This window comes from Schistocerca serialis, chromosome 1, assembly GCF_023864345.2.
Source record: "Schistocerca serialis cubense isolate TAMUIC-IGC-003099 chromosome 1, iqSchSeri2.2, whole genome shotgun sequence".
Lineage (NCBI taxonomy): Eukaryota > Metazoa > Arthropoda > Insecta > Orthoptera > Acrididae > Schistocerca > Schistocerca serialis.
In genome coordinates this window covers 828,736,497-828,756,653 of record NC_064638.1, presented here as the reverse complement: position 1 = coordinate 828,756,653, position 20,157 = coordinate 828,736,497, and the positions used below count along the sequence as shown (strand labels likewise).

At 39.0% G+C, this 20,157-nt stretch overlaps 1 protein-coding gene across 1 annotated transcript in view; it reads right to left on the bottom strand.

Annotated features, from left to right (window-relative positions):
* Window positions 1-20,157, bottom strand: part of LOC126458302 (glutamate-gated chloride channel-like) — a 233,787-nt gene that overhangs the window by 175,994 nt on the left and 37,636 nt on the right. Inside the window, exons 3-4 of the mRNA XM_050095248.1 lie at window positions 10,609-10,712; window positions 1,507-1,577 (exon numbers count right to left, since the gene is read on the bottom strand). Coding sequence (XP_049951205.1) covers window positions 1,507-1,577; window positions 10,609-10,712 — 175 coding nt within the window. The remainder of the gene's footprint in view (window positions 1-1,506; window positions 1,578-10,608; window positions 10,713-20,157) is intronic.

The window sequence follows — 20,157 nt, the reverse complement described above, 5'->3', positions numbered from 1 at the left end:
AAAATCGATTCATTACGATCATTAGTTATTTGATGTACCCAACAATCTTCAATATCTACATCTATATGTCTACTCTGCAGTTCGTCGAACCACCTTCACATTATTTCTCCACAGTTCTACTCTCTAAGAGCGCGTGACAAAAATGAGCACTTAAATCTTTCCGTACGGGCTATGATTTCTCTTATTTTACTACTATGATCATGCCTCACTATGTAGGCTGGCGACAACAAAATATTTTCGCATTGAGAGGAGAAAGTTGGTGATCGAAATCTCGCGACAAGATCTCGCCGAAACGAAAAAACCTTTGATTTAATTATTGCGACCACAACTCGCTTATCATATCTGTGTCACTCTCCCCCCCGTTTCACGATAATATAAAACAAACTGCCCGTCTCTGGGTTTTTTCGATGCCTTCCGTCAATGCTATCAGGTAAGGATCCCATAACGCACATCGGTATTCTAGCACAGGACAGACAAACATAGCGTGGGCTGTCTCTTTAGTAGATCCGTTAGATCTTATAAATGTTCTGTCAATAAAACGCAGTCTTTGGTTTCCCTTCCACACAATGTTATATTTATGGATCATGACAATTTAAAGTGTTTGTAATTGTAATTCACAGGTGTTTAGCAGAACAGACAGCCTTTAAATTTGTTTGATTTATCATACAACCGAAATTTAACGGATTTTAGTACTTAATGTGGATGACCTCACACTTTTTATCATTAGAGGTCAGCTCTCATTTTTCGCACCATACAGATATCTAAATCATTTTGCGATTGGTTTTGATATTCTGATGATTGTACTAGACAGTAATGACAAAATCATTTACCAAGAATATAATTACTAATGTAGATTAGCAACAGCAGAGTACCTACAACAATTCCTTGGGGAAGTGACAGATATCACTGGCGTTTTGGTCGATGACTTTCCATCCGTTTCTTTAAGAATCCGTTAGGTCCTTTGTAAAAATTTCGGCTGAAGTTGTCTCCGTCTTTAGCCAGCTTTCGATACGTGCAACGATTTGAGCTTCAGTGATTTCTGTTAATGCGTGGAGCTTTGGCTCTTTCCCAACATAGCTACGACAGTTTACAACTACAGTGCTGATTGTTGATATGACTACCATTTTACTGTGATTGTTACACACATATTGAGACTGAAGACCTCTCTCTGCTTCCCCGAGATCTTATCTTTTTTCTATAACACCGCAGTTAAAAAGTTTCTATTCTCTTCCAGTCTGAACTGTTTACCATCCCTGTTTCACTTCCGTACAAGGCTAGACTCCAGATAAATATCTTCAGAAATGATCTCCTATTACTTAATTTTAAATTCTGTGTTAATAAATTTGTCAGTGCATAGTCCGCTGCAAACTGATAACTCATTACAGTTCTTGTTATGACTGCATGTTCATTTACGCAAGAGAATGTAGATTCAGTAAGTAGTTAACTTAAAATGTGCTGTTTGTGTATATAAATAGGCACAAAGATAGCTTTGAACGGCATACTCACCATATTCTGATCATCAAATTTGGTAAGCGTGCGGACGAAGAGGTTGACTCTCACTATGGTTGGGTTGGCACCTATAGGCAAACAAAATGGAACGAACATTAGTCGTTACGTTGTTGTTGCGTAATGCAGCATGCTGCGGCAGCCAAAACGTTTGCCTAGGTTACGAGATGTTCATGAGTTTGTTTCGGAAATAGTGTGATACTTAAAGACACAGTAGTCAAGTTATTTGGAAATGCAAGTACACAGCGACACAAGAGAGAATAATTTACGACTTGTATACTACGAGATAAAGTAAAGGACATGTTAAGAACATAAATAGTTGGAATTGCACAAAAAACTCATAATCTACCAAATATACAGCAAACTACTATGTAGAAACCGTTGCGCTATCGCAGAATAGGAACGTTTAAAGTACCAGCAGTTGTTACTGCGATTGAGCCTGTCGCTATAAATGTCAAGTAAAACTGTTTCATTTTCTACAGTTAATAGCCTGTCGTTTGGAGCCAATCTTTTTCCACAAGAATGATTTCTGTGACCTAAAATGAAATTCCTTTATCACACGATATTTCACATTTAGTTTCAATGAATATTCTAATATACATAACAGTCGTACTTACGTATCAATTCAGTTAACAACTGCTTGGCAATTGGACTGACACGACAGACTCAATGCGTACATCCACCCATAGTACTGTTATTTAAACAAATGCACCACTAAGGTTAAAATATGTCCAACAACTATAAAGTACAAGTGTACTTAATGAGGTCTCTAACTGTCTATCACTATGATTCAAACACGAAAACCAATGATATACTTTCTTTCATATCAATGTTAAAAAAAAGGAGCAACAAATTATCTCCCTATAACTCCGCTCATTGAAATTTTGGACAAGATGAAATTGCAAGAAATACACCTTCACGATAACACGAACGGTTCAGTATATTCGTTCCGTTATTTAATCATCTTTGCTAATTATACATTGTCCAGCAAATAAAATAGGGTAAGCACTCTCTATTTTCGTGCAAGCCAGACGATGTAGCGCTATGTAATCTATTCCTTAATCCAACAAAGAATGTAAGAAACTGAAACTTACGAACCAAGCAGTCAAAAAAGTGATAATAGTCTTTAATACTAAAGCCAATGGTTCATATTACACATTATAGCAGCCACACGAAATATTGTAATAGTCAACACGTGAGCTGCTTATGTAACTAGAAGAATGATCAGGCAAGACACATTTATGGTTTCTCTAGCTCTGTTGTTTTAGAATTTCGAATTACTTGACTGAGTGATAAAAATTCGCAATTTCATTGGGCGGCTAAAACGCAACGATTTCGTCTTGTGGTACTGTTGATTTGGATGCCATTGTTACTCAAACAAAATTGTCATGGTCTTTATAACAGATTTCATTCTCTGTATGGGATTGGGATTCTATTTCTACTGAGGATTTTTTTCCCTCACATAGTCTTTTGGGCGATAATCACTATCTTTATCTTTAAAGATATTGTATAATCAAAAAACTATATAGCAATTTCGTTTCAGAACCAATTAATGTATTTGACAATTGTTTATCTTTTTTCTCCACGTTATGTAATAGTTACTACGAAATTTTACTGTGATCTGTTATTATCTAATATGAGCTGTACATTTTCGTGTACATGTGGCTTTAGTCTTGTGTCTAATAAGGTCCTGACTGCATGATATGTTCCTAATAAAATAAAATACTGCGCAGAATCATTTTCGAGAGTTATGAAACTTCCTGAGAGGTGCAATTTGACTTCACCTCCTTCTTCTAGCTTTACATGGCTTCAAAAATCTACAACAATTGGTCTACCTAAGATTTACCGTTCTTGATACACATTATCTGTCCTGTCCCTCGTCCTGTCCCAAAAGAAGATTGTCAATGAGGTGTTTCGAAATCAGGGGGAAAAATATTCTTCAGAAATGCACAACTGGTGTTTGCCAAGATAATATTCCCAAATTATTATTTAGAAATTTGTATCAAGTTCTCTTAAAATAATATTCACAATCAGTATCAAATAGCATTAATGCATAATCAAACATTTAATACTGTGTTCTTGGATGGTATTATCATTTGTCATAAGTTTCAAAGTAGTTGGGTAATTTCACTTAAATCATAAATAATCAAAACCTAATTTATGTTGACAATGTAAAAATTAAGTTTGAGGTTACCACAGCAAATGTGGTATAACGTTTTAGTATTGGAATAGTTTTGTTGATGGCGTAATACAAATATCACAGAAAATATGACTTAGGAATCTACAACTTAAAAAATCTGCAGATTAAATGATGAAAATGTAAATGTTATTTTATCTGCAAATAAATTGGTGGTTGATATCAAGACTACTTCGGTGAACAACATATTGTTGAGCATGTCAACCTTAACGCAGTTTTCGTTTACATAATTTATTAAATCGCAAATAATCGATTCTTCAATTTCATAACAGTAGTCTTATCAGCCCCCCATGAACCATGGACCTTGCCGTTGGTGGGGAGGCTTGCGTGCCTCAGTGATACAGATAGCCGTACCGTAGGTGCAACCACAACGGAGGGGTATCTGTTGAGAGGCCAGACAAACGTGTGGTTCCTGAAGAGGGGCAGCAGCCTTTTCAGTAGTTGCAAGGGCAACAGTCTGGATGATTGACTGATCTGGCCTTGTAACAATAACCAAAACGGCCTTGCTGTGCTGCTACTGCGAACGGCTGCAAGCAAGGGGAAACTACAGCCGTAATTTTTCCCGAGGGCATGCAGCTTTACTGTATGATTACATGATGATGGCGTCCTCTAGGGGTAAAATATTCCGGAGGTAAAATAGTCCCCCATTCGGATCTCCGGGCGGGGACTACTCAAGAGGATGTCGATATCAGGAGAAAGAAAACTGGCGTTCTACGGATCGGAGCGTGGAATGTCAGATCCCTTAATCGGGCAGGTAGGTTAGAAAATTTAAAAAGGGAAATGGATAGGTTAAAGTTAGATATCGTGGGAATTAGTGAAGTTCGGTGGCAGGACGAACAAGACTTCTGGTCAGGTGACTACAGGGTTATAAACACAAAATCAAATAGGGGTAATGCAGGAGTAGGTTTAATAATGAATAGGAAAATAGGAATGCGGGTAAGCTACTACAAACAGCATACTGAACGCATTATTGTGGCCAAGATAGATACGAAGCCCACGCCTACTACAGTAGTACAAGTTTATATGCCAGCTAGCTCTGCAGATGACGAAGAAATTGATGAAATGTATGATGAAATAAAAGAAATTATTCAGATTGTGAAGGGAGACGAAAATTTAATAGTCATGGGTGACTGGAATTCGAGTGTAGGAAAAGGGAGAGAAGGAAACATAGTAGGTGAATATGGATTGGGGGATAGAAACGAAAGAGGAAGCCGCCTGGTCGAATTTTGCACAGAGCACAACATAATCATAACTAACACTTGGTTTAAGAATCATGAAAGGAGGTTGTATACATGGAAGAACCCTGGAGATACTAAAAGGTATCAGATAGATTATATAATGGTAAGACAGAGATTTAGGAACCAGGTTTTAAATTGTAAGACATTTCCAGGGGCAGATGTGGACTCTGACCCCAATCTATTGGTTATGACCTGTAGATTAAAACTGAAGAAACTGCAAAAAGGTGGGAATTTAAGGAGATGGGACCTGGATAAACTAAAAGAACCAGAGGTTGTACAGAGATTCAGGGAGAGCATAAGGGAGCAATTGACAGGAATGGGGGAAATAAATACAGTAGAAGAAGAATGGGTAGCTATGAGGGATGAAGTAGTGAAGGCAGCAGAGGATCAAGTAGGTAAAAAGACGAGGGCTAGTAGAAATCCTTGGGTAACAGAAGAAATATTGAATTTAATTGATGAAAGGAGAAAATATAAAAATTCAGTAAGTGAAACAGGCAAAAAGGAATACAAACGTCTCAAAAATGAGATGGACAGGAAGTGCAAAATGGCTAAGCAGGGATGGATAGAGGACAAATGTAAGGATGTAGAGGCCTATCTCACTAGGGGTAAGATAGATACCGCCTACAGGAAAATTAAAGAGACCTTTGGAGATAAGAGAACGACTTGTATGAATATCAAGAGCTCAGATGGAATCCCAGTTCTAAGCAAAGAAGGGAAAGCAGAAAGGTGGAAGGAGTATATAGAGGGTCTATACAAGGGCGATGTACTTGAGGACAATATTATGGAAATGGAAGAGGATGTAGATGAAGATGAAATGGGAGATATGATACTGCGTGAAGAGTTTGACAGAGCACTGAAAGACTTGAGTCGAAACAAGGCCCCCGGAGTAGACAATATTCCATTGGAACTACTGACGGCCGTGGGAGAGCCAGTCCTGACAAAACTCTACCATCTGGTGAGCAAGATGTATGAAACAGGCGAAATACCCTCAGACTTCAAGAAGAATATAATAATTCCAATCCCAAAGAAAGCAGGTGTTGACAGATGTGAAAATTACCGAACTATCTGCTTAATAAGTCACAGCTGCAAAATACTAACACGAATTCTTTACAGACGAATGGAAAAACTAGTAGAAGCCAACCTCGGGGAAGATCAGTTTGGATTCCGTAGAAACACTGGAACACGTGAGGCAATACTGACCTTACGACTTATCTTAGTAGAAAGATTAAGGAAAGGCAAACCTACGTTTCTAGCATTTGTAGACTTAGAGAAAGCTTTTGACAATGTTGACTGGAATACTCTCTTTCAAATTCTAAAGGTGGCAGGGGTAAAATACAGGGAGCGAAAGGCTATTTACAATTTGTACAGAAACCAGTTGGCAGTTATAAGAGTCGAGGGACATGAAAGGGAAGCAGTGGTTGGGAAGGGAGTAAGACAGGGTTGTAGCCTCTCCCCAATGTTGTTCAATCTGTATATTGAGCAAGCAGTAAAGGAAACAAAACAAAAATTCGGAGTAGGTATTAAAATTCATGGAGAAGAAATAAAAACTTTGAGGTTCGCCGATGACATTGTAATTCTGTCAGAGACAGTGAAGGACTTGGAAGGGCAGTTGAATGGAATGGACAGTGTCTTGAAAGGAGGATATAAGATGAACATCAACAAAAGCAAAACAAGGTTAATGGAATGTAGTCTAATTAAGTCGGGTGATGCTGAGGAATTAGATTAGGAAATGAGGCACTTAAAGTAGTAAAGGAGTTTTGCTATTTGGGGAGCAAAATAACTGATGATGGTCGAAGTAGAGAGGATATAAAATGTAGGCTGGCAATGGCAAGGAAAACGTTTCTGAAGAAGAGAAATTTGTTAACATCCAGTATAGATTTAAGTGTCAGGAAGTCATTTCTGAAAGTATTCGTATGGAGTGTAGCCATGTATGGAAGTGAAACATGGACGATAAATAGTTTGGACAAGAAGAGAATAGAAGCTTTCGAAATGTGGTGCTACAGAAGAATGCTGAAGATTAGATGGGTAGATCACAAAACTAATGAGGAGGTATTGAATAGGATTGGGGAGAAGAGAAGTTTGTGGCACAACTTGACCAGAAGAAGGGATCGGTTGGTAGGACATGTTCTGAGGCATCAAGGGATCACCAATTTAGTATTGGAGGGCAGCGTGGAGGGTAAAAATCGTTGAGGGAGACCAAGAGATGAATACACTAAGCAGATTCAGAAGGATGTAGGTTGCAGTAGGTACTGGGAGATGAAAAAGCTTGCACAGGATAGAGTAGCATGGAGAGCTGCATCAAACCAGTCTCAGGACTGAAGACCACAACAACAACAACAACAACAACAGTCTTATCAGAAATATTTGAACTTGAAAGGAGGGAAAAAACCAAAACGAGAATTGGTACCTGGAATGTCAGAACTCTGCTACAAGCAGGAAAACTAGACAACCTTAAAAGAGAGATGGAAAAGAATCATATGGAGCTCGTAGGAGTTGCTGAGGTAAGATGGAATGGACATGGAGAGTTGCAGTCAGATGAATACGTATTGTACTACTCAGGAGGAGAAGTTAAAGGAATTAATGGAGTAGGAATGATTATGACAAAGGAATTGGCTAAGTGTGCGGAATATGTAGACTATTCAAATGACCAGGATATTGGTGTAAGACTGAAAGGAGCACAAAAAGATTTACTGGTTGTCCAGGTGTATAGGCCAACTTCAGAACATCATGACCAAATTGTAGAGGAAACGTACAATGTAATTGAGAGAATAATGGACGAAAATAAAAAATGCTGCAAAATAGTAATGGGAGACTGGAACGCCATTGTGGGAGAAGGGAAAGAGGGAAGCATAGTAGACAGTCATGGTCTTGGAAAGAGAAATGACAGAGGTGAATGGTTAATTGACTTCTGCAGGGAAAGACAGTTGATAGCGGCAAACACATGGTTCAAGAACCAAAAGAGGAGGCTCTACACTTAGAAATCACCAGGGGATAATTATAGAAACCAAATCGATTTTATACTGGTAGAAGAAAGATACAGGAATGGAATCAAGAAGGTGCACACATTACCAGGTGCAGATATTAATAGTGGCCACAACTTACTTATGGCAGAAATAGAAATAAGAATGAATAAACTGAAGAAGGCGACCATGGTGAAGAAGTGGGATTTAGAGAAGATAAGATCCAACAATGAACAAATTACCGAAATGTTGTCTCGGGAGTTTCTAAACACATTACGAGACAAAGAAGCACCTGATAATGCCAACGAGTACTGGAATATGCTGAAGGAAGGAATCATTAAAGCAGGACAGCAAAATATAGGATATGTAAAAGGGAAAAGGATAAAAAAAACCATGGGTCACACAATAAATGATTTCCTAGAAGATGGAAGAGAGAAGAAAATTGAAAAACAAGAACACTGAAGATGCAAGAAAGATATATCGAAGGTTAAATAATGAACTGCGAAGAGAAACAGAGCAGGCTAGGAAAAAATGGCTAAAAGAGGAATGTGATGAAATTGAAGAACTGGACAGGAAGGGAAGATACGACTTACTATACAACAGAGTAAAGACTATGACATGGGAATAAAACAGAGCAGGTAGTGCTACTACGGAAATTTTGAGTAAAGACGAAGAGGTAGTGTACAAAGATCGTAACGATGTCCTCCAGAGATGGGAAGAATATATAAAAGAGCTATATGACACAAATAGCAAACCAGAAACTCTGGAACTTGAATCACACAAGAGTGTAAGTGATGACGAGAAAGGACCAACCATCGTAATGGAAGAAGTAAAATCTGCCATAGCTGCAATGAAAAATGGCAAAGCGGTAGGTACAGATACAATACCGGGAGAAATATTAAAATGCTTGAACCACGATGGAATAAGAGAAATATTGAGGTTATGTAATGAAATATTTGACAGTAGTGAATGGACTGAGGACTTTCTGACAACAGTAATGATTCCATTACCGAAAAAACAAGGAACCAAGAAATGCAACGAGCACAGGACAATCAGCTTCATTTCACATGAAGCCAAAGTGATGTTAAGAATAATCAATAAAAAACTTGAAAAAGTAATGGAGGAGAATCTCGGCGAGGAGCAGTTTGGCTTCAGACGGAATACGGGCACCAGAGATGCAATAGGACTCCTACGAATCTTGGAAGAAAGGTTTATTGAAAAAGGAAGAGACCTATGTATGTGCATTCATCGATCTAGAAAAGGCATTTGACAGTGTGGTTTGGGACAAGCTGGCGACTGTAATGAGGGAAAAGAGAGTGGTCTGGAAAACCAGAAGACTTATTAACTCATTATATCTTAATCAAAAAGTTTCAGTTAAAGTGAGAAGAGAAAGTACAAACTGGATCAGACCAGGAAAAGGACTAAGACAAGAATGCTGTTTATCACCTACTCTTTTCAACCTCTACTTGGAAAATATGATTGACCAATGCTCATTAGATGCCAAAAGAGTAGAAATTGGAGGAAGAAGAGTAGGGTGTTTGAGATTTGCTGATGACATGGTCCTTCTAACCATAGGGGAAAAAGAATCACAGGATTTGGTGGACACCATTGCAACTAACGGAAAAAATATGGAATGAAAATTAACACAAATGAAATAAAAGTATTGGCACTAGGAGGAAATAAGGAAATAAAAATTATGCTGAATGGAGAAATGCTAGAACAAGTGTAAAATTTTGAGTATCTTGGAAGCAGGATAGACACCGACTGGAAGTGCACCACAGAAATTAAAACAAGGGTAGCAATGTCAAAAGAGGCGCTTTATAAGAAAAGGAGAATTTCCTGCAGCGGTCTGGACAGAGAACTCAGGAAGAGACTCATAAAATGTCTTGCATGGAGTGTTCTTCTATATGGTGCTGAAAGATGGACTAGGAGGAAAAAAGACAGAGAAAGACTGGAGGCTTTTGAGATCTGGACATGGCGGAAGATGGAAAGAATAAGTTGGATGGACAGAGTAAAAAATGAAGAGGTACTGAGAAGAGTGGGAGAGAAAAGACAATTACTAGATGTAATAAAGAGAAGAAAAAGAAATTGGATTGGGCATATATTAAGAAAGAAAGCGGACTGATAAAAACAGTTTCAGAAGGTTATGTAGAAGGGAAAAGGAAGCGAGGAAGGAAGAGATTCCAGATACTGGGCGCCATGATGGATGGTACAACATACGGCAGCCTTAAGAAGGAAGCAATGGATCGCAGAAAATGGAGAGGCAATGGACCTGCTAATATAGCAGATAACTGATGATGATGACTATAGACACTTGTCTTGTTGTACAACAAACACCACGGGTTATTGAGAGAGTGTGGCAAAACATTTGGCCAATGTTTTACGTCGGTGCTAACGGTCGCCATTTCGATGTATCCCTTTGAGCTGTACATTATGGCTACGCAGATCCAATTTTTATCTAAACAAAAAAAGTCCCTGTAGGTCATTACTTCTTCACCTCTTTGAGGACCTTGTACCAAAAACGTAGTTTTGACTCTAAAGGTTTGAGGGATTCCTTCTGAAGTTAAGGCAATAATTTTATTCCGCAATCGAAAAAGAAACATTCTCGGAATGCGTGTCGGGAACCTCGTTTGTAAAATGAGAGGGAGCTGTTTGCTGGCACGGCGCGCCTGCTGCTATGCAACCCAGAGCTACACAGGCGACGCACCTGTGATGCCGGGCGGGCGCACCTGTGGATCGTAGCGGTCCGGCCGCAGCAACAACTCCAGCGTCTGCATCTCTTGTTGCAGACTCCTGTTCACCCACACACAACTGCAACAACAAAAAATATCCAGATAGATATCCCTATGATCAAAATAAGAAAATATAGTTTCTCAAAATTTTTTGAAGCATAAACCAACCATGAATCATTCTTATTTTTCACTGTCTGTATCTCTGTTCTGATTAAGTTTCAGTATTAGATCATTTCAAGCATTTTTTACGTTTAAGGAAGACATTAAAATTTTTTGTAAGCTTTGATTCGATGACGAGACGTAAGAATGTAAATTAATCAATTCCGTGAAGGTCGATGTATCATGAAAAGTTGATTTCATGAAATATCTGTATCTGTGAACACTACTGTAAACACTATAAACTCCAGTATTCTCAGAAGTTAAGCGATACCTCTCCGCCGATGCACTGCATAACACAACACTTAGACACTGATAAGCACATTTGTTTGACAATACTCCTCATACACTATCACTGTGACAAAGTTTGGTCGCAGTGTAATGTGACTGAATAAACAACTGGACACTATAATATTGATGGTGAGAGTTTTCAAACTATGTCATCTCGTTATTACATTAGCCAGTTCCCATAGAAAAACAATTATTCTCAAATATTCCTTCTTAGCTTTGAAGTCCAGTTCTGTCCGACGAAAGCTGTGGAGTTTTGGTGGTGGTGGTAGTAGGTTCCTATGGGACCAATCTGCTGAGGCCATCGGTCCCTATGCATACACAATACTTAGTCTAGTTTAAGCTAACCTATGCTAAGGACAACACACACACACACACACACACACACACACACACACACACACATTCCCGAGAGAGGACTCGAACTTCCGACGGCGGGAGCCGCGCGAGCCGTAGCAAGGTGCCTCAGAACGCGCGGCTACCCTGCGCGGCCGGTGTAGTTTTCGTGAAGTTGGTATTTCTTAGTATTGTACATAATATTGCAGAGATTGCTGGGTAATAAAACATGTATAGATATTGTCAATGGCGCATTTACTATACGCGCTTCACTTAATGGTAGATATTTGAATTCCACCTCTTTAGCATCGTGTAATTTGTATACCATCGATTTACCCAACATAAACTTTTTACTTGTATGTTCCGTCAACTTTTCCTTTGGTGCTGTCACTCCTTTCTCATTCTTGTCGTCATCAAATTTAATGACCTTAAGGACTCATGAGAATATTCATGGGCACATATAAGCTAAAACAACTTTTACTGTTATGAAAGGTAATTGAACCACGTTTTACCCCTGTTGTCATTATGTTATTGGTTATAATGTGGATGTGTCTCCCAATTTTTTGTCTAATAATTTGATCAGGACATTCCGGGACACTTTTAGAAGACATACTATCACGCGAGGAACATTTCTTAAAGGATACTTAGCTTATATCTTTCAAAATGTGGTTGGTTGGTCTTAGTAAATAGATAAAGAAAACTGTGTACCAGTTGGCTAATAGCACCTTGGAACTCACGCAACAATTTTTTAAAAATTCATACGAATAATAAATAGAAATTTTTTTCCCCATAATTTAAATAAATTTGGCAGCAACGCATTTTGAAAAATTTTGCATCACAGGAAGTTGTGTAATAGTATGAACAAAGTATGTAACAAATTTCACCTTTTTATCTGCAATGGTTCAGCAGAAAATTTTCCTTACACACTGAAAAATGAAAACTGTGGGCAATACAGGAAAAAGATTTTATTAGAATTTATGCCAGAAACGAGCATCTTAATGCCATAATCATACATTTAGTCTTTTTAGTTTTAATGTAGCTCTTATCTTCCAGTTAATCCTTCTGGCGTGCACTGTTGGCATATGTTTCATTGACGTTGCAGAACTAGCAATATGCACATGATCAATCTTCTTTGAAAGGCTTTCATTGAAGCAACGTGCATCAAATCCTAGTCTTATAAGGTTCCTAATTCTTCCATGTTACCATCGTTGAACACCAGACAAGCATCGTATGAGAAAAATTGAAAGTTTATGAGAAAAATGTTTTCTTTGTATGTCACTTCTAATATGAAAAACGTATGTTTTTGGGGGTGACGAATCACAGAACAAAATGGGTGATTCTATGGCAGGGTGTTTGTATGGCGAATGCCCGGTGATCGTCATATGCAATTCGGGGATGGCGGCTGCATCTTTTAACACGATTGAGCACCTGTTCACAATGCACGTCCTGTGGCGGAGTGGTTACACGACAATAACATCCTTGTAATGGACTGTCCTGCAAGAGTCCTGACCTGAATCGTATAGAACGCCTTTGGGATGTTTTGGAACGCCGACTTCGTGCCAGGCTTCACCGACCGACATCGAGACCTCCCCTCAGAGCAGCACTCCGTGAAGAATGGGCTGCCATTCCCCAAGAAACCTTCCAGCACCTGACTGAACGTATGCCTGCGAGAGTGGAAGCTGTCATCAAGCCTAAGAGTGGGCCAACACCATATTAAATTCCAGCATTGCCGATGGAGGGCGCCACGAACATGTAAGTCGTTTTCAGCCAGGTGTCCGGATACTTTCGATCACGTAGTGTATATACACAACATGTATATTACAATATCAGCACATTACATTCACAGCCAGGTCTCACTGCTACATTAATAAATTTTATATCGCCTCCTGCTGAACACACACAGATGATGACTAATCATATCTTCCTGAAAATGACTGCACGCTATATTGCTCACTTTATTGCTGAGTATGAAGCATTTATCAGGTTTTTCTGGAAACTGTATGTAATATGAATCTATTAAAATGCTGAACAGTCGATTTATCAACATAGTTAATACACATTGTGAATAATCATCAGTACTTAAATGCTTAGCTGATGAGCATTTCACACCTTTCGCTCTAAGCATGACACTCTGTGTTTCACTTTCGAGAGTGTATGAATTCTGTAATAATGTCCTCATATAACTCGATTTTCATTAAATGAACTTTCTTTTTATTGAAGAACACAATGTTATAAATGTTATTATAGCGTTAATTAGAAGTTTCAACGCTCTTATCCATGTATCTTTTAATAATGTCAGAAATATTTGAGACAGATGCATGATATATTAAGCTATGTGTGTCTGTGTGATTCATTTCACCATTTTTCGCCTCAAAATTCTTCATTCATATACCTATAATGGAAGAAGTGTCCTAAAGTAGCCATTCGTACAGCTATGAATTTGTCAGAAACGGTGTCTACTGAATTAAAAAGGAAATTAACTTTACTTAATATGACACTGCACTCGAAATGCGGTCTTGTAATCAGATCAGTTGTGTTATATCTACCTCCCCAACGCGTTACTAGCTTGAAATCATTCATTTTTTGCACATTCTGCATAGTTTTGCCAAAAACTCTTATTCATTCATTTGAATTTTTACGTTTATAGGTTTCCCAGCACTAATAGTGATATATGGTGACATAAATGGAATATCATGGAATGTTTTGAATATCTGTAGTGGGTAGCGGAATTTTGCTATCATAAAATGTTGAAAATCTCATAGAATATTTGTAACTCTTGGCTTGTTTATGTTTCGTAGCAGTATCATTTCTTCAGGCCTTAGATCAGTGTGAAATGCATGGATATTCCGGATACTCAATGTCTACTTCTAAAATGTAACCTCTGTCTCCATCAGCTGGATTGCTCACTACCTCAAAACTATTCACAGACAGTCACACAAAATCAGAGAATGGTAGGTACTGTGTCATTTCCCCGCTCTAGAGACAACCAACATCTGGATTCAAAATAGAAAATTAGTCATTATTTTTATTGTAATTATCGAACAGCTTGCCTATGGAAACAGTGAACAGTACCACTTCTGACGCCATGCTCAACAAATTGTACTTGTACCTTGTCTGTAACAAGTTATAATTTTGCATTTTTTAATTTTCACCAAAGTATTCCACACTAAAGCAGATAAATTGCATAACGTACCATATCTAGTTTGCATGTCTTGAGACAGAGTGCGCATCAGCGAATAGCAAGACATCAGTTTTCTAATATAATTCGGAGATATCTCAGAATGTGTTGGAATCAAATCAACACCAGTATTTGCGCGCACTTTAACACATTCTTTGATAGTTATTTCATCAGTTAGCAGGCTTTTGAACACTTCAATTGAAAGACCCTCTTCGGCCAACAAAATGGATTTGTCACTTACATACATCGAAACACGCCGAAATGTTATGTCGCAATGATATTTCATTGCGATAGTTCTAGTAAATGTCTCAAACTTTGACTTGGATTCATTTTCACCAATTATTTTTTTTGCACTTGCTCGTATTAGTTTCTAATTGCGAAATGAGGATGAAAATTCTTCTGATCGTGAAACACTATTGGCACTGTAAAATTTGCTCTGTAATACGAATTACAGATATTATGTGAAGCTCTTGAAAAATGAAGCTCAGTAAAATGACAATGATCCCTGTGTTTCGAATCAGTTATCTGAGCCATTATTTGTAGATGGGGCAAATTTCTGATTATCGAAGCACTTTGTCCCTATTGAGGCTAATAATGATTTGCTTGTTTTGCATGAAGTAATTTTCAATGTGCTCAGAAATCAAATACTGCTGTTTACTGAATCATTCCATACGGTCAGCACCTTGGTATAGTTCAAACTCCGAACAGCTCTCTCTGTGACTACGGTGATTTGTTGTTGTGGTCTTCAGTTCTGAGACTGGTTTGATGCAGCTCTCCATGCTACTCTATCCTGTGCAAGCTTCATCATCTCCCAGTACCTACTGCAACCTACATCCATCTGAATCTGTTTAGTGTATTCATCTCTTGGTCTCCCTCTACGATTTTTACCCTCCACGCTGCCCTCCAGTACTAAATTGGTGATCCCTTGATGCCTCAGAACATGTCCTACCAACCGATCCCTTCTTCCAGTCAAGTGGTGCCACAAAATGCTCTTCTCCCCAATTCTATTCAAAGCTCCTCATTAGTTATATGATCTACCCATCTAATCGTCAGCATTCTTTTGTAGCACCACATTTCGAAAGATTCTATTCTCTTCTTGTCCAAACTAGTTATCGTCCATGTTTCACTTCCATACATGGCTACGCTCCATACAAATGCTTTCAGAAACGACTTCCTGACACTTAAATCTATACGATGTTAACAAATTTCTCTTCTTCAGAAACGCATTCCTTGCAATTGCCACTCTACATTTTATATCCTCTCTACTTCGACCATCGTCAGTTATTTTGCTCCCCAAATAGCAGAACTCCTTTACTACTTTAAGTTTCTCATTTCCTAATCTAATTCCCTCAGCATCACCCGACTTAATTCGACTACATTCCATTATCCTCGTTTTGCTTCTGTTGATGTTCATCTTATTTTCACCTTTCAAGACACTAACCATTCCGTTCAACTGCCCTTCTAAGTCCTTTGCTGTCTCTGACAGAATTACAATGTCATCGGCGAACCTCAAAGTTTTCATTTCTTCTCCATGGATTTTAATGCCTACTCCGAATTTTTCTTTTGTTTCCTTAAACCTGTATTAGCCTGACAAAAAGTCTTGTTCGTCCTGCCAGCGAACTTCACTAATTCCTTCCATATATAAGTTTATCCATTTCCCTTTTTAAATTTTCTAATCTACCTACTCGATTAAGCGATCTGACATTCCACGCTCCGATCCATAGAACGCCAGTTTTCTTTCTCCTGATAACTACGTCCTCGTGATTTATGTACACGAATTACGTCAGTGACGAGATAACGAGCACCCAGAATGGGAATAGGAAACAAAATGAAACATCACCGACTCAGGGTATGTGACGCCTTATCGGTGCTAACGACATAGTCAATTTGGGGGGTATGAGTGCACCTCTCATTATGATGATTCACCATCTCTGGTCTGGATACATGCCATGATTCGGTTTGGAACGGTGTCATGACGCTGTTATATTTTCTCCTATTGGAAGCTGGCCCATAGCTGTAATAATTGATGCTTGCTATCGTGGATACTTGCACTGGTATGGAGTTGACGTCCAAGCTTGTGCAAATTGTCGTCTTGAAAAGTGTCACCATGATACTGCCACATGAAAGGCTAACACATTGGAATGTGGGATGTCCGTGACATCATTGCGCCACCAGGTTTCCCTCAGTCACTTCAATGTGTCACCTGAAGTCAAAGCCAATGGCTGTCTACATGATGCTGAGGTCCCCAGATAATACCAGGCGTAACACTGCTGTGCCTCTTCAAAAATTGGAAGAATGCGTTTGCCAGATCGTTGCCACACTGGCCGATGATGATCACCAATGTTGTGAGGAGTCGTTGACTATGACTTCAGGTCACTGCTGGTAGTGACTGAGGAAACTCTGGCTATACGACTATACGTCGTGGACATCCTGCGTCCCTACCTGTTGCGTCTGATAGGTCAATATTATAGTTTCTTTTTTCTGCAGGATTTTTCTCATATATACATGGAACGTGCCTCTATGAGCTATTTGTGTGACGTCGAGGTAATTTAGTGGCTAAGAAGAACTGCAGGTATGCTCTCAACAGAGTACATGTGGTGCCAGCTCCGACGTCGACACCATCCTAGGGCCAATATCTTGGATACCAGTTGCAACAGTTGAGGGTCAGCTTGAATTAGAACAAGATGAATGGCTTTATGACACTATTTCTAACCGCATTAGTGCATACATCCAGGCCAGCCTCGTGCTTCTAAGTGGGCTCATACTGCCAAATTCCCTGTAAATTTGATTCGATATTGTAATCACTTAAGTAATATAACATATCTTCTCAATCCGTGAAGTTTAATTTCGTTTCGTCTTACCCTCCTGGGTGCTTGAATTGTTTCTCAGTCAGTGTATCCGGTGTTTTGACGAGGCTTGAAAGCAAGCCACGTCAATAACAAAAACTATTTTCGTTGTTAAGGTGTCCTCTTCCTGCCACATTTGTGTTTGACGACAAAGAGTAACAGATTAATACAAAATTTGGTCCAGATTCACTGTTGCTTTCGTCCCATTATATAGAATTGCTGTTGCTCTTCTACATATGCTTAGTCATAGACAATTAGTTTTGATCAAGTGACTATCTTAAGATAACAGGTGAACATTATTTTAGGTTCCACGAGGGGACATTGTCTATAGAATACATTAAATTAGGATACGTTTACAGTTCCAGACAACACGCAGCATTAAGTGGTAAACGTTATGTTACTGGTACTATTAGGTTTAGTGGCAGCTTTATTTATGTTGTGATTGTGTTTCAGTTGTAGAAATTGATTATAGTATTATATAAGTTGGCATCTTAACTTAAACAAGTGAGCTGTCACTGCGGAGACACCTATTCATTTCTGAGGGCTTAGGTGCGAACGTCCTCCGTCCTACCACCCGCCCACACATTCTTCCCTTTATAGCGGTAGCTTGCCTGTAATCACGTGCTGCTCTTTAGTGACAATCTATCCTCGCTCCCCGTTGGGCCACACTGCCATCTAAAGCGGAACGGAAGGCGGCGTTACTCTTACACGTAACACTCATGGCGCGCAGTACCCTCGCAATGCCATATGCTAGTGAGGTGTGTCACGAGATTATAAACTTACTAACTGCAAATTGATCATTCATCTACAAAAAGTAAGAAGAATGGAAATGCTGTTAAAGTGAAAAGGAGGTAGCTTACACGTATCTCATAAACAGAGTGATTCAGCTACGCCGGCCGCAGTGGCCGTGCGGTTCTAGGCGCTACAGTCCGGAGCCGAGCGACCGCTACGGTCGCAGGTTCGAATCCTGCCTCGGGCATGGATGTGTGTGATGTCCTTAGGTTAGTTCGGTTTAATTAGTTCTAAGTTCTAGGCGACTGATGACCTCAGAAGTTAAGTCGCATAGTGCTCAGAGCCATTTGATTCAGCTACGCCGCTCGTCTCAAATACTTCCGCAACCGTTTACGATATCGTAGTTCCGTTCCTTGTAAGCGACGTATAGTCTCTTTATCTCGTAGCCGTATCAATTACGGAGATATCGGTATCAGCTTCAAATGGAACCATAGTAATTTTTTGCTGGTAGTATCGCAGTTCTGACTCAGACGGATACAACGGCGTATTATTCTTCGCAGTCAGATTAGTAGCTAGCTTCAGAGGAATTATAATATTTAGCAATTACCGATATATGTGTTTTGATGTTGATACCGACTGCTGTCTTATGCTGAAGCTCGTGATTTACTACTAAGAGAAGGAAATACCTCACGTCGGATAAGGAGGAAACAGTGTTACACCTCTGCGATACCGGTGTAAAAGGTGCCCAGAGCGGATGTAGCACCTAATCTGTCGAGTTTGAAAAAGTAAATACCTTTCACAAGACGAGAGAAACATGTCGGTTAGGTGGGGGTAAAGCACCGGGTGGAGTAAAAACCCGCACTTAGTCTTTGAAATGACTGCCATCGAGTGTCAACGTGAAATACCGTTGAATTCGCGTATTTAGAACTATGACTGCGGGTGGAAGGTTTGTCTCATCGTGACTTAATGTTCCATGCGTCCTGACAAGTTGCTCCAGAGGTGATAAAACGTGATAAGTCTGTTTTGTACTAATTGCTTGTAACTTTTCTAATGTTTTGAAAAGAAGTATCAACGAATTACTCGTTGACATCGCTGCATTTAAGCTTCACTTCCGCATGGAAATAATTGTTCCAGTTGGTCCTCAAAATCAACAATGACAGATTTCTCAGAAAAGAGGCAAAATGGGTCAAATCCCTGCAAGTGTTTTGGAGTAAATCGCTGCAGTTCTAACAACGTGATTACAATTATTCAATGATAACCTCCGCAAAAGATAATACTCGACGCACACTGGGTGAGATTATCTCATGGTAATATAATATTCCGCTGTATAAAATAAATATTTAGGGGAACCTCTGGCAAAGCATTGAAATCTGTGTTACTAATATCGATAACCAGTAAAGAACGAATAGAAGCAGAATGTATGGGAAAAGAAAAACTTGCTATTCAGAAGCAAAGTTGTGCCAAAGCAATAAAGTAGTGTGCTATAGAAACGAAACGACGCAAGATAGATTTGACTACATCAATGCCAAAAAAGAAGAAAATAAATCATTCAGTTGATTATTTTTGAGATTCAGATTCAGACTTTTAACATCATGACAGCAGCTCAGATATAGGTATGTACTTCTTATTTGGCGAAGAAGTATCTCAAGAAGAAGAAGAAGAAGAAGAAGAAGAAGAAGAAGAAGAAGAAGAGCAAGGACGAATCAGACCACTTAACAAATTACACTGTTTGGTAGGTACCTAGGTAGCTTAGCCTCAGTAATTCAACTCTTTTAGATTACACTACCAATCCTCCCCCTTTCTTCGCCTTCTTTTCTCTTCTTTCTCTTTTCTGAAACTACTTTTATGGAGTGTAGGCATGTATGTAAGTGAAACATGAACGATAAACAATTTAGACAAGAAGAGAATAGAAGCGTTTGAAATGTAGTGTTACAGAAGAATGCTAAAGATTAGATGGGTAGATTATATAACTACTGAGGAGGCACTGA